The sequence below is a fragment of the Mustela putorius genome, unplaced genomic scaffold, assembly GCF_011764305.1.
Source record: "Mustela putorius furo isolate JIRA1106 unplaced genomic scaffold, ASM1176430v1.1 tig00000151_pilon_pilon_pilon, whole genome shotgun sequence".
NCBI lineage: Eukaryota > Metazoa > Chordata > Mammalia > Carnivora > Mustelidae > Mustela > Mustela putorius.
Window position 1 is genome coordinate 11,354,659 of NW_025421296.1, and position 22,860 is coordinate 11,377,518.

The 22,860-nt window shown below is 39.3% G+C and overlaps 1 protein-coding gene across 2 annotated transcripts in view; it reads right to left on the reverse strand.

Annotated features, from left to right (window-relative positions):
• XKR4 (XK related 4) overlaps positions 1 to 22,860 on the reverse strand; it is a 423,643-nt gene that overhangs the window by 148,009 nt on the left and 252,774 nt on the right. For both annotated transcript variants that reach the window (XM_045075784.1, XM_045075783.1), the window contains exon 2: positions 21,317 to 21,516. In XM_045075784.1, coding sequence (XP_044931719.1) covers positions 21,317 to 21,516 — 200 coding nt within the window. The remainder of the gene's footprint in view (positions 1 to 21,316; positions 21,517 to 22,860) is intronic.

Genomic DNA, 22,860 nt, shown 5'->3' on the forward strand with positions numbered 1-22,860 from the left:
TGGAGCCTGAAACAAAACCAGAAGTGGAAGGCAGCAGCCCAGATCTATCTATTCTCATTTGACACACACATCCAAATGAATATGAGTGAATACCAGGGCCTGGAAAATTTGCTACAGTGCCCTGGGGCACATTTGTAATAATCACATCTCCTATCTGTGCTTTGAAATTAAGTAGGAATCGGCAGTCAGCACAGAACTTGGCCCACAGTAGGCACCCTATAAATATTTGCAGAAAGAATGAGGAAAGCAGATGTTTGCACTCTTCATTCTGCAAACACAAAGAGAACATTTCCTTGAAACCCTATTGGGGCAGTGATTAGCCCCACCCAGAAAAGCACAGGTAATTTTTGGTAATTTTGGGGAAAATCTGAAGCACCTGAGAGCATTGGATGACCATAAAATAATTAGATAGCTCTTGAGTTCAATATATTGCTATCTTATGTTCAGAGAAGCTGACAAGGTGAGGTGACAGAGAAGTGTAGAGTGTCAGTGTCAGAGAGGACTTCTGACTCCCACATTGTAAGCCTCGTGACTGACTCCATAATAACTTGCTTTGTAAAAAAACTCCAAAATTCTCCTCAAAAATTAGCAGGATTAATTATAGGGGCTCACCTGGGATAAGAGAATACTGTACTTTGCTAATTAAACTGGCATGGATGACTGAATGGTAACTGTAGGATATTTTTGGTTTTGTATGATGGAAATAATATTCCCCAACAAAATTAATAGTATTGTATTCCATGTGACAATAACTGAGTTGGACAGTATTCAAGCCGGAAAGGAGTATAATGACCATTTAGCATGCCTTATTTCACAGATGAGAAAACTGAGCCTCAGCCCTGGTGATATGCAAATCATTTAGCAACTCAGTAGTAGAGTCAAGACTCAAAAATAAATCACTGTCCACCATCCATTGACTTGCCATATTTTATTCTCTATACCTCTAAGAAAATTTTTGTTGTGACTATATGCAATGTCTATGTGGCATTCCAAGTGAAATGAAATGCCTTTCAACTTAACAAATTGAACATTATCAATGGCTATGAACCCCCGTTTCCCCTACACCTCACTCCCACGGGCATCCACTTCCTGAATTTCAAGTTAATCATTCTCCTGTTTTTCTCCATAACAGGCTACCTCTCTTGATTTGCAATATTTCTTTTATTATGAGAGCCAAATGCACAGATGTTCCCCGAAGCACAGTGGATATTTTATAGCTCTAATATAAGATAAGAATTTTAAAGCCATAAAAATAGCCACTTAGGCTTCCAGATCAATTTTGCACTTGCACCCCATTAGTCACTGATTCACTCTCTTTGGCTCTGAGATGACGTCGCTGCTTTTGACCATTAAGAACTCCCTTTTTGGCATTTCCACATCCTTTGATAATGTAAGCGTATGAGAATAATGAGCTCCTTTGGGGGATTCTTTTATCTTTAAACTTATTGCACTATTTCATATCACTCATTTTAATGTACTATTGTTTTAAAACCGGAAAACAACAACAGCAAAAACAGAACTAGACCTCTTCTCTGTCCAGCACTAACACTGCTTATGGGGACAAACAGAAACAGTTACACTCAAACATTGTCAGTTTTAATTCCTGTTCCCAGATGAAGACAAAATCTGATTGGTACCATGGCAACATGTTGCCTCGAGCATCAAATAGGTATTACTCGTATTCAGTCTCGCTCACAAATTCTCTTTATAAGTGTTAGGAGAGGTGTGATCTTCTCCTAGAACTCACTAAATTAAAAAAGGCTGAAGAGAATCTAATTAGTGTTTCCAGAAGTGCCTTTCTAGGGTCTGATAATGTCAGATTACAGTTTCATATGTTTTGCCTCCCATATCCCTGAGGTACAGGTGCAGCACATAAATGTCCTGGCAAGCATCAGGTAAGTAGAAAATTAAGGCAACACCAGGGCATGCAGGTACAATAAACTCATGAAGTTCTAGTGATTCTCTTTTGACTTCTGAATTTTCATATTGAGTTTTTCTCTCTTCCTTCCTTCCCACCCCCTTTCCTTCCTTCCTCCCTTGAGGGAAAAATACAGAGATGTATTCCTAACTAATTCTCTGAGTTATTTGAAGTGCTGCCTAGCTGGTAAGGTTGATACCTTGGTTATACATGGACTGCTGCATGTTGAATGTACTGACACATCAGAGTTAAATACTCCCCATGGAAGAGGAAACTTCCTGAGTACCTGCCATATACCAGGTATGATACAGGGCATTTGCCCTTCACATTGTCTCAACAAATTCTCACAGGTGCCTGCCCTATGAGGTAGGGCATACTTTCCCCACTCCTCTGATAAAGAAATAGATGCGCGGAGGTAAATAAATGAGCCACAGCTCAAAGTTTTTGGTCATGAGTCAAGATTCACAACAGCCTTTTAAAACTGAATTTTCTCATCATTATGCTCCTTGAGTGGACAGCATGCATTCCTCTTTCATTCTCTGGGTGGTGGTTGCGGGGGACAAGTGTCATTGCCATTAGGGATTGGTACTTTCAAATATTGTGTTACAGTTTGACAAGCAGTGTGTGTCTGTAATCGCAGGTACATTTGTATTTCTCTTTCTGTGTGTGTGTGTGTGTGTGTATGCACATGCTTGTACACATGTATATATTTTGGGGTGGGGGAGGGAGAGAGAGAAGAAAGAGAAGGGTGAGAAATGAAGAAATGGAAAGAAATATAATCACTCGTAATGATTCACTTATTAGACTAATGCTTTTCACTGAACCTGGGCTGCCTCTAACATTAAGAAGATATGGCAAGAAAGGAAGTAAAAAGCATACAAATTGGTAGAGAAAAAAATAAAACTATCTTTGTTCACATAAGAAATGATTATAGAAAATCTGAAAGAATCCACAAAAAATACTTACTCTTGGAACTAAGAGATTATAGAAAGGTAGTAAGATACCAGGTTAACATGCAAAAGTCAATTGTTTTCCTACATGTTAATAATGTTAACATGTTAATGTTAATAATGAATAAGTGAAATTTGAATTTAAAAACACATACCATTTATATTAACATTCTCCAAAATGAAATACTTAGGTAAAAGTCTAATAAAACATGTACAAAATCTGAGAAAAACTACAAAACGCTGATGGAAAAAAATCAAAGAATTTTTTAAAAAATGGAGAGATATTCCTTATTCATGGGTGGGAAGACTTAATACTGTCAAGATGTCAGCTCTTCCCAACTTGATCTATAAATTTAATATAATCCCAATCAAAATCCCAGTAATTAATTTTGTGACAATTGATAAACATTCTAAGCTTTACATATCAAGCAAAAGACTCAGAATAGCTAAAACAATGCTGGAGGAGAAGAACAAAGTTGGAGGAATGACACTACCCAACTTCAATACTTAGTATAAAGCTACAGTATTCAGTGTATGGTATTGGTAAAGACATGACAAATAGATTAAGAGAACAGAATAGAGTCCAGAAATATACCCACATAAATACAGTCAACTGACCTTTGACAAAGAAGCAAAGGTAATAGAGAAAAGATAGCCTTTCCAACAGAATTTCCTGGAACTACCAGACATCCATATGCAAAATAATAGATGAAAATACAGACTTTATAACCTTCACACAAATTAATTCAAAATGGATTGCAGACTTAAATTAAATGTGAAACTTTAAAACTCCTGGAAGATAACACAAGAGAAAATTTTTGGTGATGACTCTTGAGATGCAATACCAAGGGCATGATCCATGAAAGAAACAATGGATAAGTTGGACTTCATTAAAATGAGAACCTGCCAAAAATATTATCAAGTGATCAAAATAACCACAAATTGAAAGAAAATAATTCCAAAAGACAGATCTGAAAAAGGATAATATACAAAGGACTCTTAAAACTCAACAATAAGAAATACAGCAACCCAAGTGAAAAATGAGCCAAAGACCTTAACAAATACCTCATCCAAGAAGAAGTACAGATGCCAATAAACATATGAAAAGATGCTACACATCATATGTCATCAGGAAAATGTAAATTAAAACAGCAAGAATATACTACTACATGCTATTAGTTGACAACATTGACTGCTGGTGAGGATGTGGAGCAACAGGAACTCTCATTCATTGCAAAATGGTACAACCACCTGGAAGACAGTCTAGTGGTTTCTTATAAAACTAAACTATAATGTAGCAACTCCACTCCTTGGTATTTACCTAAAGGAATTGAAAAGTATGTCCACATACAAACCTGCATAGGAATGTTTATACAGCTTTATTTGTAATTGCCAAAATTTGAAAGCAATCAAGATGTCCTTCCGTAGGTGACTCGATAAAACAAACAAGCAAACAAACAAACAACTATGGTATATTTAGGTAATAATATATTGCCCAGTGCAAGAAGAAATAATCTATCAAGCCATGAAAATATACCAAAAAACCTTAAATACACATTACTAAGTGAAAGAAGCCGTACACACTGTATGATTCCAACTATATGGAATACACACTGGGTACACACTGTATGATTCCAACTATATGACATGGAAAAGACAAAACTATGGGGACAGGAAAAAGATCATTATTTTCCAGGGGCTAAGAGGAGGAATGGATGAATATGGGGAGCACATAACATTTTTAGGGCAGTGAAAATACTCTGTATGAGTTTGTCAAGACAGACACATGTCCTTATACATTTGTCCAAAACCAACATATATAATAGCAAGAGTGAACTCTAATGTATACTATGGACTTAGAGTGATAATGATGTGACAATGTCAGTTCATTCTTTGTAACAAATGTACCATTCTTGTGGGGAACATTGATAACAGAGGAGCCTAATGTATCTGTGGGGACTGCAGATATAAGGGGAAATCTATACCTTCCTCTCATTTTTTGCTGTGAACATAAAACTTCTCCAAAAAATAAAATCTACTTAAAAATGAAGAAAATAGGGCCACCAACTTTAGGAAACCAATACTTTCCTAGGACTGAAGAAAATATCTGAAAGTGTTCAGATTAACACTTAGCATATAAATGCTAATGAGCTTGTGGGAAACAGATTATTTTCAATGTCTAATAGGGCGAAGACCATGCACTTGGAAACTTTAAAGATACTGCACAACATTTTCTCCCCAAATATGTATTCTTTCAAAAAATCAAGGCTAAATGTACTTTGTGCTAAAAATATAGGTCAGTGGACAGATCAAAGCCTAAGTGGCATTTGCTGGAAGATTTCTGAGGTCTCAACCCCTCTGGGACAACTGTGAGTTCAAGAGACAAGAACACAACAAATGCAATCAGCATGGGCTCTGGAGGGCATGTGTAACCTAAGGCCAGGCAGGGAACTCTGGGTTGGGAGGAAGGGGAGACCAAGTCAATATTTTACTTCAAGGTGAGGTAAAATGAGTTCAAATTGGTCTACATCCACTTAAAAGAGAAATAAAATGTGAGTTATGAAACCTCATTTCATAGCAAATTTAGAAACAGGCTGAGGGTGTTCTTCCCCTTTCCCATTTGAGGTAGGAAAGAAGGAAACAAGAGGATGGCACAGGTAGATAGCCAATCACCTTCACTGCACCAGCCAGGACGTTGAGGTTCTTTGTGTTGTTTATTTGATCCTAACACAACATTGCAATTTAGATCATTAATTTTTTTTCCGGTCAGAGATGCTAATGTTCAGTGTGGCTAAGTAACACACATACGGCTATAAGGTGAGTGAAAACATAAAATACCATTCCATGATGAAATTTCTCCATGTTGGGGTCCTTTATCAAAGGGATAGAACCTGGAATCCTGGATTCTGGTCATCTTTTCCTGTTACTGGTGGTGTCACCTTTGTCGACTCACAGTAAACTCTCTTAACTACCAGAGTAGGAGAGCAACAACTGGATTCAAGGAAGATTTTATTTTGATTCTGCTTCTCAAGTCTATTTTTTAGTGGTTTCTTCAACACAGTCTTATGTTTATGTCTCTATCCTGAAACTTGTGCTCCTAGCCACTTTTTATTCATTTTATTCTTCCCTTCCTAGTCTAGAAATCCCTCCCCTTGCTACCACTATTTCTTTTCTTCTAATTCACATTCTTCTTCTTTCCCCCCCCCCCCAACATTTTACTTATTATTTATTTGAGGGAGACAGAGCTAGAGTGAGAGAGAGAGAGAGTGAGCAAGCATGGGGAGGGGGGAGGGGTAGAGGGTGAAGGAGAAGCAGACTCCCTGCGCAGCAGGGATCCTGATGCGGGACTCAATCCCAGAAGCCTGGAATCATGACCTGAGCTGAAGGAAGATGCTTAACTGACTGAGCCACCCAGGTGTCCCTAATTCACGTTCTTCTTTCCTAAGGTTTGCACTGCTACATTCTGGGATATGTCACAGTGATGTCACAGTTGTCAAATCTAACTCTATGCAGTTCAGTTCTCATCTTGACTGGTCCCTCATGGACATTTGTTTTGAAATGGCTGCCTTAACTACATATCACTGTGCTCTTCTGATCTTCTCACATCTCTTATGTCCTTCTGTTCTACTGGCTGTCCTTCCATTCTAGACTCTTAATAGGTGATAACCCCAGGATCCTGTTCTTACCCTTTTCCTCCTCCACTGATCTCTCCCCAGGTAATCTCTTCTATTTTTACTGCCTTAAACTATCAGCTTAGTTCAAGTTGAAATATGTATAAAACCTTTCTCATCCTTTCCAGGTAGAGATGGTGACTCCCTTCTTTGGGTCTCCACTGTCCTCTGGGTCTGTTTTCATCATGGTGCATTTGACAACATTTACACTTAGTTGTCTGTATGTTGCTCATCATTACTAGCCTAGAAGCTCTTTAGGGGTAAATGGTTTTAGTGATCATTATTTGCCTAGTATCCAAATCAGTGTCTGTCATGGATGGGCACTCAATGAATGTGTATTGAGTAAATGAATATAATAATTAATGAAGATTCCCTTAGGCCTTAATTAAGACACTGCAACCTATTGTTGAGAGATCTGTTGCTGGACCTTAGTAACAAAGAGTGGTTTTGAGGCTCCTTGAGCTTCAGGATCTTATGTTATTCCCTTCCCGTTTCCTGGGGTTGGCAGTGTGATAATACATATGTCTCATGCTCTGGTTTCCACTTCAGGGCCCAGGAGATCTCCTAAGCATTCACAATAATTTCTCTCTCTCTCTCTCTCTGACTTTTTTTTTTTTTAAGAGAAGGAGAGAGATAGTGGAGGTTAGGGGAGGAGGGAGAAAGAGAGAGAGAGAATCTCAAGCATGTTCCAAGCCCTGTGCAGAACTCCTCAGTCTCACAACCTTGAGATCCCGACCTGTGCTGAAAATCAAGATTCTGATGCTTAACTGACTAAGCCACCCAGGCGCCCCTCATTTCACTTATTCTTTAAGATCCAATACTCCATCTTTCATGACATTTCTTACAATTCTTGAATTTGAAATTAATGACTCCTTCTATGTTCACAAAACATTTCAAAAATGCAATTTATTTCAAGGGCATCTGGGTAGCTCAGTCAGTTGAATGCCTGACTCTTGATTTCAGCTCAGGTCATGATTTTGGGTTTATGAGATTAAGCCCCACATCAGGCTTAGCATAGAATCTACTTGAGATTCTCTCCCTCTCTCTCTGGTCCTCCTCCCAATCATGCACTCTCTCTCTCAAATAAATAATAATAAAATCATTTTAAAAGTGCAATTTACTTCAAATGGTTTTTGTAGTTACTTTACTTTTTTCTGTTGATTTTTTAAAATCTGTGATATTTACAGCCTGTGCATTTATTGACTCAGTCGTTTATTCTTAAAGCTTAGATCAAAAATATTTGTGCCCTATTTACATTATAGAAGCTATGTTTTACATTTTTTATGTTTGAATTTAATTTAGTGTTTTAGCTCACAAAAATCTGGAAGTTCTGGCTTTTGCTGAAGCCTACACACTGGAAACTCCTACGTTCCAACCCCATACTGAGAACTGGAGTGCCATAGACTTGTCTAAGTGTTTCAATTGATAATCTTATGAATGGTTAAAAAGTTTTGGAGTTTTGGAGTCTTGTTCATCTACCAGGCTCTCAGACTTTTCCTACAGCTGAGTGGAAAGCTTGGAAATTTAGGATCACAATGAAAGTGCTGACCAAACCTCAGGCAGGCAGCACTCTGCGGGCCCTATCCTTCTGCAATCAGTGGCTCATTGTGAGCTTTAAGGAGTAAGTCTCCCCATAGTTTTATAGGGAGGACCGTTTACATACCAATTGAATCAGTTGCTTCTTTTTCCTCCTGCTTGCATCTGGCTCTGACAGCATGCAGGGCTCTGGATCTCTCATACATACACAGTCCTATGCACTAGTGGGACATTAAAAAAAAAAAAAAAAAAAAGCCTTCCTTGCACCATTCAACTGGAAATGATCATAATTCTTTATCCTGCTGAGTCATCAAGAAAGTATTAATTTTCATGTCTAAGATATGCTTTAAGAGTCAAATTCCAATCTGCTGAATACATGCAAAATGCATTTCTAGATTGGAATGCATGCTTTGGAATAGCAGAAGTTTGTACACAAAGAACAGGTTTCATCAGGAAAACTATTCAAGCCATTGTGGGAGCTTCCCTCATCTACCCACCCTGTCAGAATTGAGTCAGGAAATCTTGATTTTCAAACTTTCTGTGGCTTCCTAGAAAAGAAGAAGAAAGAAAAACCATTTGGGGAAATGCCATAGTAAGGCACTTGTGAATTTTGTATTAAGTTGACCTTGCCTTTTCCCTGTTCAGTCAGGGACTATTTTGACTATTCACAGTAGTCATTTTTAGTGTTTAGAAATAATTACAGTATGTTGACAGTCAGTGAGAGTAAATACATGCTCTGGGTTTGGGCTAAAGGTCAGGTAAATGGGAAATAAACATGGACTTCTGCGTCCTTGAAGGTGTGAAGTGTTGAAACACTACTGAAATTTGGGGGAGGTTGAAGGTTGGCAAAACAAAGCTGTGAGAAAGGCAAAGGAGCCAGGGTTTGGGGACACTATTCACCACAGAACCCTTTTATTTATGGATGCCTCTTTGTTCTAACAGGGTTATAACAACCGCTTTGCGCATCTCTCTGGGTATCTTCTCATACATGCACAATTATTATTACCTGTTGACCCCATCCATATCCCCGTTTGGGATACTATGCCTGAACATGCATACAAACTCACTCACGTCTCACGGGGAAGGAGAGAGGGAGAGAGAGGGAAGACTGAGTGGAAAAATACCAAGATTTGTGCTTGATTATTGGAGATAATTAAGTAGAACCTAAAAATAGTCAGGCCCTTATTTCATATTATGTTCAAAATGATTCAAATTGAAAACTATTCACAGCTGTGCTGGGCGCTGATATACCATACAGAGTTGATTTCAAGCACTTGAATCAATGATAAGCAAATGAAGCAACTCTTTTCTTCTAAGTATAACTTGGGGAGGTACCATGACTCAGAGGCTATTGAATGTGAAATAAAAAGATCGATAATATCATTACCCCCATGATTCTCATCATTTTTTCTGCCAATACTTTTCAATAGGGTGGAGCAATAGGGTCGACACGTCACGTCAGTTTTGTTACGTCTCTCCCTACAAAGTAGGGATAGTCTTTAAAACTTTTTTGATAGTCTTTAAAACTCAACTTCTTGTTGTATCAGTTAAGCAGACTGGAAGTTTACTATTTTATTGATTTATCTATTGAGAATCCCAAGTAGTGAACAATGCAAAAACTCAGGCTGAAAAGTAAGAGATAGAGGAAAATAGGCTGTATTTCTTTAAAAGCATATATGCAAGGACTTACCCTGCTACTAGAAAGGATGAGAAATGAATCTTAATCCTGTGCTATAAATAACACCAACAATCCCACTGCTTTGAGGGGACTAGTATCACCAACATTACTGAACAGACAGGTATAGACAAAACCATTAGCCTCCCCGTTGTGGTTTTGTTCACATTTTAATTTTATTTTTTTAATAGAGTATGAAAACAATGTTAGATATTGTTTGTGACCCAGCTCAGAGGCCATTCTTTTCATGAAAATTTCCCCGATTCTTCCAATATTCTTTGATGTCTCTTTTGAACACAGACAGTAAGCATGGAAATTCTGCTTCCTCTGTATCATTCTCCATAAGAGATCATTCTGTGTCACCAAAGGGTCTTAACATGGCCACAAACAGAACGTAGAGTATAATAGAGTTAAAATGGCTTTTTGGTCTTTCTTTTCCAGTTGGCTGGATTCTTTGAAAGCCGGGGCTGTGCCATTTGTTTTTATATCAATCACACCTAGCACAGGGCTCTGTCACAGAGCAGGCATTCATTCTTCATTTTATCCAACAAATGCCCATTGATTGTCTAGTATGTGCCAAGTGTGGTAGTCCATGCTGCCAGGAAGGAAAGTGTAATAGCCTTTGAGTGCGGGCATCATTGCTAACCTTACTGTTGTTCTTGGCAGCCTCTACTGTGTTTGTCAGCACCTGGAAGGAAGGACATGCTGCCTTTTATTTATTGTTGTAAATATCCAACAGGTGTTGCACCAAATGCTATTGCATAAATTCCGTATGCTCATAAAGCCAAAAGAGATCACAACTGTCCAGTGTAGAGGCCTCTGCTTTGTAATTTTTGTATGGTTTAATTCTTAACAAATTTTCTTTGGTCAGATTTTTGTCATATATTTTGAGGAACTTGCGTCTGCTTTTCTTACAATTTTGGTTCACATCAAAAGTCTTTGATGAAGCTGTTCTTAAAGTTTTGCTTCAACAATGAAGTGCTCCTGCCTAGATTTAATAAAGTTTAGAAAGATGGATACAATGAAGTAACAAGGGAAGAAATTAGGACACTTCTTGGAATTAAGCCCCTCACATTCAAACAGGCACTTTTAAGAGATCTTTCCTACATATCAAGAAATTTGCCTATTTCTCAGTCCTTGTCATGATCATTGTCCTCACTGACTTCCTGTGCTTATGAATCAGAAACTTGAGACCTTGCAGAATTCTTCTTAAGAAGTGTACTTTAAAATTGCCGCTTTGACATTACATACCAAAAGCCTTCAAACTCTGTCTGCCCTTAAATCCAGCAATTTCACTTTTACATATTTATCTTTAAGAAACAAATAAGGCTTTCTGCAAAGATTTAGTTCTTAATATAATTTGGTAAGTCATAATTTTAAAAACAGGGAATTAATAGAAAAGAGAAAGATAATCCATGTTAGTAAATTATGAACTTGTTAGAATCGAAGTAGAAACTATATACACATAATTATGAACATATGTTCATGGTCTGTTGCCACAAAAAGGAGTTATAAAATAGTATCCATTTTTAATTCTATTTTAATAAAATATATACTAAAATGTGAGAGAAGTCCATAAGAATAAGTAAAAACATATAATCACTAATTATTTCTCAGTGGCAGGATTTTTATAACTTCTGTCAGGAAGACAGTCTTGATTTTCTTTGTGTGTATTTGTGCTTTTCATTCTATCTTTAATAACAGATGCAATAGAGAATTAAAAGGTAATATTTTAAAATTTCCAAATTTGTAGAAGTCTTAAAAATACAAGTATTTTAGGGCATCTTATATTATGTCTCTCGTTCATGTAAAATAGTACTATGATTTTCCGTGGAAACTTAACCAGCACTATATACTGCGTAGTCCCATTGAGAAACCAGTGAAAAATAAAGTAGATCTTGAGCATGGTAATTACATACTAAATTCTTCAGCTAAATACTTTTTGAGTGCTTTCTATTTTTCAGTCTCATTGCTACATTGCTTGTTCTCATGCAGCTTGCCCTCCAGTAGGGATGACAGAGAACAGTAATAACAACAATTCATGTGAGTGAATTAAATTTCAATTGGCTATGATGAAAAATAACACAGAGTAAAGACGGAGGGAAAGAGAAAGTCTATTGGTGGGGAAGATGATGTGAGTTTTAGTAGTGATACTTAAGTGTGGTCCTGAGTGAAGAGGGTGAGTGTGAAGACCTGAGAGAGTAAGAAGGCAGGGGAACAGCAAATGCCAACAGGGCATGTATAAGAATTAGTGGGTCAGTGCTTCTGGACTGAGTGAGTAGAGGAGGAGTAGAGAGGTGTGGAGGTACCAAACCAGGGCACCTTGTCTTACACTCATTACAAAAATGTTGAGCTTGTTTTAATTGCAATAAAGACTCATCAGAGTTTTAAAGAAGGAAGTAACGTGATAAACAGATACAAAGATCACTATGACTGCTGCATGGCAAATCGACCATGTGGAAGCAAAGATGAAGCAGGGAGAGCAGTTCATTAGAAAAGTCTAGCATGCAGCACTGGGTGTGGTGAAAAAATAATGAATACTGTTTTTCTGAAAATAAATAAATTGAAAAAATTAAAAAAAAAGAAAAAAAGAAAAGTCTAGCTAGGTTGTAACTTGGATGAGGGTGCAGTGGAGCTGGTGTATGGTGATAAGCTTTGAGATGTATTTTGAGGGTGGAGCAGATAGAACTTGTTGATGGATGGGTAAAAGGTGTGAAGAAGAAGAGAAGAATCAATGATATTTTTTAGCTTGATCATTATTAGAAAATGCAAATGAAAAACACATTGAGATCCTACTCGTGGCTAGAATTAAGAAGACTAATGAGGCTTAATTTTGGAGAAGATTTGGAGTAATCAACAAAAACACATTACTCTAGGAATGACTATGAATTGGTATGACCACTTTGGAAAATACTTTGGCATCATCTACTAAAGTTCAGTGTGCCTGTACTCTACGACTCAGTGGTTTCACTCTTAGGTCTTAACCTAAGAGAAATATGTATGTATGGGTAAAGGCATATAAAAACCATCCACAGTATCAAAATTCATAATACCTCCAGATGGAGAACAAACCAGGCATCCATCAACAACAGTAGATCGGATGAGTAAACGGAGATTTATTGTTACAATGGATTATTTTAGAATGATGAAAATGAGTTACAGCTACACACATAATACTGAATGAAAAAAAAACCAGAAACACACAGATGAACACCCATGCACAATAATGTATGATTCTATTTGTAGAAAGCTCAAAAAACTGGAAAAACCATTTATCAGAAGAGTGATCCCACTGAGGGAGAACGGAGGAGATGCTGGTGTGGATGTGTGAAGCACAGAACTTCTGTGATTCTTCTCATGTTTTTCTCTTGGTAGTGGTTTCTTATGATGATTGTGTACTTTCCGGTATATGTTGTATACTTCAAAAATAATGTCTTAAAAATTATAAAACAAAAACAGATATAGAGAATAGGAAGTGAGGAAGAGGAGAGAAGGCAGACAAATCTTTCAAGGAGGTTGTGAAAGCAAGAAGTTATGATGGTAATAGGTGATAAGGGGCAATTTTTGTCTTTAATAAAGATGAAAGTGATTATAGGATGCTTGGTTATAGGTGCTGGCGACAATCCAGTAAAAGGAAAAGTTGATAATGCAGGAGAGGAAGAGAGGCTAATTTCACCAACTAGATGCTTGAGTAGGTGAGCAGGGATGGAATCTAGCACAGAGGAGGGGTGGACAGATAGGCTTGTGCACAGTTTATCCTTGTAAACAGAGGGACCCCAGGTAGACAGGCACAGAAATAGATATAGTTAGAATGGTAGAGTGATATAGTTAGAATGGAAAATAAAGCAGCTGGGTTGACTGCTTCTGTTTTCTCACTCAAATAAGAAGTGAGGCCAGCAGTTCAGAGTGCACGATGCAGAGCATTGTGAAGATGAGGATGCAGTGAGTTTGGGGGGCAGGACAGTGATTTTCAAGGAGAAATCAGGTAGGACTGCTAGACACTGCTGTGTGGCCACTTGAGCTCTAGGGGTCATACACTGAAGGAAGACATATCAATTGCCAAATCTGGCTGCTTGGATATCTTTCATATGACACAATCTCCATGATCTAAAGTCTGTGCATTTTTCCCATACAGTGGTCTCTCTGGCTTTCACAAGCTTGGTTAACATTTCTTTTTTTTTGTTTTTTTTTTAAAGATTTTATTTATTTATTTGACAGAGAGAGATCACAGTAGGTAGAGAGGCAGGCAGAGAGAGGGGAAGGGAAGGAAGCAGGCCCCTGCTGAGCAGAGAGCCCGATGCGGGACTCGATCCCAGGACCCTGAGATCATGACCTGAGCCAAAGGCAGCGGCTTAACCCACTGAGCCACCCAGGCGCCCCTTGGTTAACATTTCTTAGCCAAAAGCAGGCATAAGTAACAAAGCAGCATGGGGAATGGGTTACCTCTTGCCTGAGAAATGGGCCTGGGCCTGTGGAGGTTTCCCCAACACCCTGACCAGCTGGTTTCCCAGTAAGTTCTGCTGAGAGGTAGCAATGGCAGCATGTTAGGAGGTAGGAGGAGAGGAAAGAAGACTTTTTTCTGGATTCCTCCTCAGATCAGCATCCTATTCTCACTGGCCTCTAAAGCTCCTGCTTCCTGTCCCCAGCTTCTTTTGGCTTGCAGCCACACAGTCTCACCATGTCCGGGGGCCTTGCTTGATCCTGGGGGTTCCCCAGGGCAGTCTCAGTAGCCCCTATGCCCTGCCCCTTTGTCACCCACACCCACCAGGCTATGCCATCCCCAGAGATCTGAGCATTTCCTCCTTCATTCCCCTAGCCCTAGGGAGTAGGGGAGAGCGTCTCCCTTTAATTAGGAATCTCTTAGTTTGATCACATCTGCTTTTTGTCCTTTCAGCATCCTAGTACCCATTGAAGTGGATCTCCTGATTTAAATCTCTTCTTTAGGAAGATCTAACATGTTCTGCATTCCTGATGAGGGATGGCACTCTAATTGACATATCATCACAAAAAGAAAAAAAAAAAAGACCTCATATTCAGAGATACAGTACTAAACCCCATGGAGTCATCCAAGGATGATGGAAGCAAGTGCATACAGCTATTAGCTAGCCTTGAACAAAGGAAAACTGGTGGCTACAGAGATCCGGGTGTAGCCCACACGACCCACAGCCAATTCTGGGGACCACAAACTAATTCTGAGGACAAGACAAGAGGTGACAAGAGAGGGGTCCTGACACTTTGATGCTGACTGGTTAGGAAATCACTGTCCTGTTCTGGTCTGATCCACTGTTCCTGAAACTGTCAGCACCAAATTCGTAGAAACAGTTCCTTTTTCCACATTCTGATTTTATCAGTTCATATGCTAGCTAATTAAACTAAGAGGTCACAAGAACAAGGCAGTTAAAATGAACAGCTTCAGAAGTCCGAAATGATTCCTGTGAAGTGTTTGACTCAACTAGAGAAGGCAATTGTGCCCATGGACTAAAAGTAACCTGTTTGGCATGGATATTCAATGGACTAAGGGCCTCAGGAAGAACATTCTACAGAGAAGATGGGGTATTATTCGGAGAGGAGAGCTTTGGCTTATCAGACTTACGATGATGAGTCTCCTTCCTGGAGAGATGGTGAACCCTGACATTGAATGGAATGAGCGAAGGCAGAACTGATCAGAGATACACATGTCAGGTAGAGTGACAGGCTAAATGCCTGGGAAGGCCTTTTCCAACAGAGTCTGTGATTCAATCACAAGTACCATATAATGAACAATGGGCTCAAGCAGAGGCTCGGTGACCCCTCAATTGGGGAGGGTAAGCTAGATATGTTCTAACGGTTCCTCTCATTTAAAGTACCCCATCTAGACAATGGAATACTCTAGAATACACCCAGATAAATTAGGTGTTTCTAAATATGTATTGTGATGTTGTTTATAATGTCACATTATAAACTTTTAATAAAAACATGAACTTTTTTTAGGACAAATTTTGCAGAGCTTCACACACCATCATTCACATAATAGACATTCGATAAATGTGTTAATTAATGAAAGAAAATAGCAACTGCAAAGTAGACAGATCTAAAGGGATGTGGGACACAGTCCCACTCACAGGCTGGCACTGTTGCCTTGAAGAATCCCAGAGGTGGAGCCATGCAGAGGCAGGTATCTGGCAGAGGCACATGCAGAGACAGGTATCTGGCAGAGGCACATGCAGAGACGGGTAACTGGCAGAGGAGGAAGGCCCTGATCCTGACCTGAACCTTCTTCTCTGACCTGAACCATGTAAACCACTGGGGTGTGACTCTACCTGTTTGACCCTGAGGGTGAGTGACTGCACATCCCATGTTTTAGGTCTTGAAAGTCCTCATCAGGTCATGACAAATGAGGTGTTTTTCTCACTTTGGGGACGTCTTAGTTCCCTGAGTTTTCTGGGCACAGTACCAGATGTTTGAGGACCGCCCCTTTACTTATGACTTTCCCAGGGGTCTCATGGGAAGCGAGACAGGAAAAGAATAACTAAAAAAACTTCTCCCAGCCTGCTTTTTTCTCTTCTTTTCATGAAATATTCAGGATAAACTGTTGGCAAAAGGGGCAGCATGTGGGGTTTGGGATCTGAAAAATCAGAATCGAAGTAGGAGTTGGTGTTTTTCTTGCTCAACAAAGCTGTCCTGGACACATGGCCTATGGGGAAGGCATTTGTTTGTCATTCACTCTGCACATCACAGCTAAGTACATGTCAAGTGTAAAATGAGATTTTCTAGTAATGACAAGTAAATGTGGAAATTGGAAATGAAGAACTGAAGGCCGCTGAAAAAAGTGGAAACATTTGGGTTCATAGATTGACATCCAACTTATATCTCACAAAGTCCTGATTCCTTCTGGTTTACCAAGATGTTTCCTTATGAGATATCAGTGTTCCTTCATGATGGTTTCACTGGTGGGCATGCACACCTGGCTGCCAGAGCCATGTGTCAGCCTGGGCTGTGGCTTATACACAAACACACACACACACACACACACACACACACACACACACAGATAAACACACACACTGGAAAGGATAAATACATGGTGTGCCATAATCGTGCACAGCATTCTCTGGGCTGCTCCATGGAGCATGGATCCAGGCTCTGAGCAATGCTATATCACTTGGGATGGCCTGTGGACTCTTATTTGTACATGCATCAATATCTTCTCCACCACCTCGGGAGGCTACACAACCCAAACCAAGTATTCAGAGAATCACACTCACAAAACTCAAAGTGACTTAGAGACTCTCCAGGTGCAGCTTGTTTACTTTACATCCAAAAGGCCAGGTAGGGTGATTTCTTTCCACAGAAGGTAGGCAGTCAACTGCTTATCTTTCCCTGTACCATTTAGTTATAATCCAAGGCCCAGGATGGGCTTGAGATGGTGCTTGAAAACAAGACAGGCAGGCCTCGGACCACATCTTTACATCTTTTTAAAAAGATATATATATTCTTTTTTGAAAGATTTTTATTTATTTATTTGACAGAGAGAGAGAGAGATCACAAGTAGGCAGAGAAGCAGGCAGAGGGTGGGGGAAATAGGCCCCCTGTTGAGCAGAGAGCCTGATGTGATGTGGTGCTCCATCCCAGGATCCTGGGATCTCCACCCAAGCAGAAGGCAGAGGCTTAACCCACTGAGCCACCCAGGTGCTCCTACATCTGAGCATCTTTAACACCAAAAACATGGTCCTCAAATTAAGATGAACAGGTGCACCATTGCCCATCTTGGTTTACCAACCAGTCTTTCTCCCTCCCTCTCTCTCTCTCCATCCCTCTTTCTTTCCTTCCTTCCTGCATTTCTCTCTCCCTCTTCCTCTCTCTTTCTGTATGTCTCTTCTTCTTCTGGCAGGGATGTAGAATTGGATTGCAAAATCATAATGAAGTGTATACTGGTAACTTCTGCACTATCTGTCACCTTAGCTAAGCATGTACAATTGGACCCTCTTGAGTGTTTCTTAACTTCAGAGACAGATTTTCACAGGAAAACTCCAGATCCAATGAAGGGCAGCCGTTGTGTCTAAGGTAATAACATGGAGTGAAAAGACTGGATGTTCTTCTTCAAGTTTCTGCCTTATTCTGATTTCTGGTCTCAGGGCAGGAGCCAAATTGTCCTTCCTGGGATAGTGCCAGCTGAGAAACCATGACACTTTACTTGCATGGTTCACCATGGAGCCTGTCAGCCTCATCCGATGAGGCACCTCTGACTTAATTATTCAATAAGTAAGGAATGCTGAGAAAGGATTTTCGTAGCTAACAGAGTTTTAAGGTGATGCCAACTTTATAAGGAAAATGCAATTTTTAAACATCTATTTTAAAATGTCACATCTTTTTGATTTTCTTATTGGTTTTTAAAAGAGTGTCCTTCAGAGAGTAATAGATGGTTGAAATTGGGAGAAAAAGGCATTATTGTTTCAATCTTAAAAACCAATAATTCTAGAGAGGCATATACAAGAATTACAGGCAGACTTAGGACCACTCTTTACCTGCTAAATAGGAATATTTTACAGATTTTAATTCAGAGCTATTTGCAAATACTTCAGAGGGTTCATGCCATTGATTATTTGCATCTATTGGAGAAAGTTTTTTTTTTAATATATAAATCCCAAGAATCTTTTTTTTTAAAGATTTTATATATTTATTTGACAGAAATCACAAGTAGGCAGAGAGGCAGGCAGAGAGAGAGGGGGGAGCAGGCTCCCCGCTGAGAAGGGAGCCTGATGTGGGGCTCGATCTCAGGACCCCGGGATCATGATCTGAGCTGAAGGCAGAGGCTTTAAACCACTGAGCCACGCAGGCGCCCCAATCCCAAGAATCTTTACCATAAATGTATATGAAAATATATGTCAGACTAACTTCTATCACTTTTATTTTTCTTCTCCTAGAAGGGAACATCTCTGTTCCTGTAATTTATTCACAACATTTAATTTATAAGCTTGTTCATTTTAAGTGGGATCACCTGTCAGTGGAAGGTTGAATTTGGAAGCTCACTCTGAAGAGAGGTTTCTCCACAAAATGCAAACTGATTTAGTGTTTCCTGGGCTCATCTGCATTTGTTGGAGGTTTTGTGGTTGTTTTTTGTTGTCATGTATTTTCCACTGCTTGGTCTTTTGACATAACTTTCTGCCCACTTCCCTTGTTAAAAAATGGCAACACCAAGACCCACCCAGAAGACTAATTCCTCATCCTGCACTCAGTGACTTGCATTGGTCCTAGTGAACTTTGAGTCAGCCTGTCTTTTGACCACCTTGGGAGTGATACAGAACACATTTCCCTACAGCTTTCTAATTTTGACAGCATGGCTTGCCTTGGCCAAGGACAGGGAGGAGGTCTGGCTCCCATAGGAAGCCTCATGCAAATGTGAGCCCAACACATAAGCTGGGGACACCAGGTGTCAGTGAAGAGCCACAACTCTGTGAAATAGAAATTTTGATTCCTAGACTTAGAATGAATAATCTGAGAAAAAGTAAGGATTGATTTCTATTTCTTTTTCTATAAAGCTATATAAAACTCTCCAACCGAAGTGATCTCATTTTCTTAGGCCCTCTCTCGCCTTTCTTGCTCTATGTCCACCATCTTTAGAATAAAAACTTCCTTATGATTTTCTAAATCTTTTAGAAAACCAGGAGGTACCCTGAGTAATCTTGGGTCACAAGAAGGCAGCTTGCAACTCTCCACATTTGTGCCTGGGTTTTCCTTTTGTGTAATTACTATTATTATTTTTAAGATTTTATTTATATATTTGAGACAAAGAGAAAGAGCACAAGTGGGGAGAAGGATCAGGGGGAGAGGGAGAGGCCGACTCCCCATTGAACAGAGAAGGCCTTGATCTCAAGACCCTGAGATCATGACCTGAGCTATAAGCAGACGCTTAACCAACTGAGGCACCCAAGTTCCCCTCCTCTTGCATAATTATGCTAAGAGGCGGCCAAGTTGTTCTGGAGATAAGTACCAGATTCTTTGATAGAGATTTAGTTTGATGCTGCCTCCAAATTTGTGTCCTCATTTACAGACCATTTCCTAATACATATCTCTGGCCCTGTAATGCTGGTTACTGGGCATTCACTGATGCAAAGATGGAACAGAGCTCCAAGGAGCTTGGAGATCATCTAGTTTCCATGGTGACCTTTACATTTGAGAAGTGGGGGCCCAGAGACATTAAATGACCTGCACAAGGTCTCACAGCAAGGAAGTGAGTGACCAACGCCAGATCCTCCCTCTGTAGCCTGTGGTCTTTCACCACTAAAGACAGTCGTCTGCAGCTAATTTATACATCTTGTTTTCTCCAGGCTTTACTCATCTGTTTCTGTGCTAACACACCACTTTCTCTTTCTTCCATTTTGCTTTCTAGCATTTGTGAATCACACACTATGGATCTCTTTGACCCTTTTCTCAAACTCCTTGGACCAAAGCTATTCTAGTGCAGAACCAGGATTGGCCAGACATTCACAAAGAAACGGGTTCCTGGCTCCCAGTACACGCTCCATTTTTCTTTTCCTCTAATATGCCCCCCCCTCTCTAATTAATGTGCTCAGTCTAAACTAATGTGCTATTTGCTATAAAATGTTATAAGGACACTGTAGAGATTCCTGGACCAACTAGATCAAATCTCAAGTTAGAGCATGGCCCAGAATGGGACACCGACATGCATGCACATAGGGAAAGACACAGCCAAGGCTCTAAATGAGATCAAACAAAATGAGCATGTTATAATATGTTAACTGATTCACAAAATCTATTTAGTTATAGGATAGACAAATTGCCAGGAAACTGCTTATTTAGAACATGGCTATCCATCCACCCATTCATGCACCTCTGCACCCACTGGTCTGTCTGATCTTCTTGCTGCTAGAAAAGATTTGAATAGCAGAGCCTAAGGAAACATCTGGGCAGATAAGCGACAGTCTAACTGATGAGGTTATCAAACAAGACAGCGAAACACAAAAATATTAATCTGAAAATATTCGTTATGTAAAACTTAGTAGTACATAAACAATGTATTATTAAATATTGACATTTTTTCTTCTATGATTTTAAAACCAATATTGTAGTAATCTACCATTTCCTTTTAATATCTCTCTGTTTCTTAATGTCAGAAGGAAATGATAGAGATTACCCTCATATTCAAATATGTGTACGAATATTATTAGAAAGAGAGAGAACTAGGATTTTTTTTTTCAAGGTTTTTGAAAGTACTCTATCACACAAGCCAGAAAAACCCGGTTGCCTCTATTTTCATTCTGACCAAACGTAAAATCATCGAAATATTTTTCCTACTCAGATAGCAGCTTGAAAGCAAAAAATAAAATAAAATAAAATAAAATAAAATAAAATAAAATAAAATAAAAAAAATTGTCTCTGCAAATTAGCTTTCACAAGTAATCGTGAAGAAGAAAATATTCATCATTCACAAATTCTCATGTCAAAGAGCAGACACAGAATAGGGACCACCATGGTCTCGGTCAATAAAGGGCATTAGCACAGTTTTTGGATTGCGACACAAACAGCCAGTCTCCCCAGAGTCAGAAACCAAATTGCAAGCCCTTACCTTGGAGGGCCTGTAAGCTATGAGTCTGTACGATAATGCAGAGCTGCAGGACCAGCTGTGGCGCACTTTCCAGAAAGGTGGCTAGCAAGTGCAGCATACTCACATCTGCATACTCATACACCATTTTCCAGTAAAACCTCCACCGGTCATTCTCCCCACTCTGTCGACTTCGAATGCCTAAGTAGATGGTGTGGAAATATCTAGAAAGAAAACATGGAGGAGAAGAAAGAAATGAGTGATCATTTATAATTCAAACACCAAGGCCGCTTTTCTTTTCTGCAAGCCACTATACACAAGCACCCAAGAAACAGTTGCTTTAGCGGCTTATGCATGTAAGACCCAAAGAGAACGGCTTAGCAAGTACCCTTTTTCTCAAATGTGCGCTTTGAGAAGTCCTTGCAATCTTCAGCTTCGTTTAAGGCAATCCACTGACCTGAAATATCAAGAGTGAGGTGAAATGTGTCAGAAACTCAGGTATTGGCGCACCTGGGTGACTCAGTGGGTTAAGCCTCTGCCTTCAGCTCAGCTCATGATCTCAGGGTCCTGGGATCGAGTCCCACATCGGGCTCTCTGCTCGGCAGGGAGCCTGCTTCATCCTCTCTCTACCTGCCTCTCTGCCTACTTGTGATCACTCTCTCTCTCTGTCAAATAAATAAATAAAAACTTAAAAAAAAAAAAAAGAAACTCAGGTATAGAAGGGATTTGCCACTTCAACAATCTACACACGCCCTTTCTGTTCAGTTTCTTTATGTGCTCAGTGGTACTCAGGAGATGGATTTCTCTTAGGGCACAATGCAAGTCTAAAGTATTAGAGTGCATGTGCTTTTAAACACTCTTGATGTCTTCTAAAAACTGTTTTATTATTAAAAATTTCAAACATATACAAAAAGAGAAAAAATAGTGTATTGAGTTCACTATATGCATCAACCAAATTAATTATTGATACATGTATGCACAATACATACATTATTTTTTATTTATACCTTCACTTACTCACTGCCACCAGATAATCTTTGTTTTTAAAGATTTTATTTTATTTATTTGACAGAGAGATCACAAGTAGGCAGTGCAGCAGGCAGAGAGAGAGATGTAAGCAGGCTCCCTGCTGAGCAGAGACCCTGATGCAGGGTCTGAGCCCAGGACCCTGAGATCATGACCCAAGCTGAAGGCAGAGGCCTAACCCCCTAAGCCACCCAGGTGCCCCCCCACCAGATAATCTTGAAGCAAATCCTAAGCATCATGTTATTCCATCTGAAAGTATTTTATTTAAAATAATTGACAAACATAAATGCAATACCATTATAACATTACAAATAAGTATAATTTAATATTATAAAAAATACCCAGTTTTCATATTTTCCTGATTATCTTATTTTCTTTAGAGTTTATTTGAAATACTTTCCAAACAAGACCTATATGTGATGATTATTTGATATGTATCTTAAGTCTCTTTTACACACCATTATTCCTCTTTCATTTTTTTTTCCCATTTCCCACCTATTTCTCACTGTCTTGGTTTTGATGATTGCATACATGTGGTATGG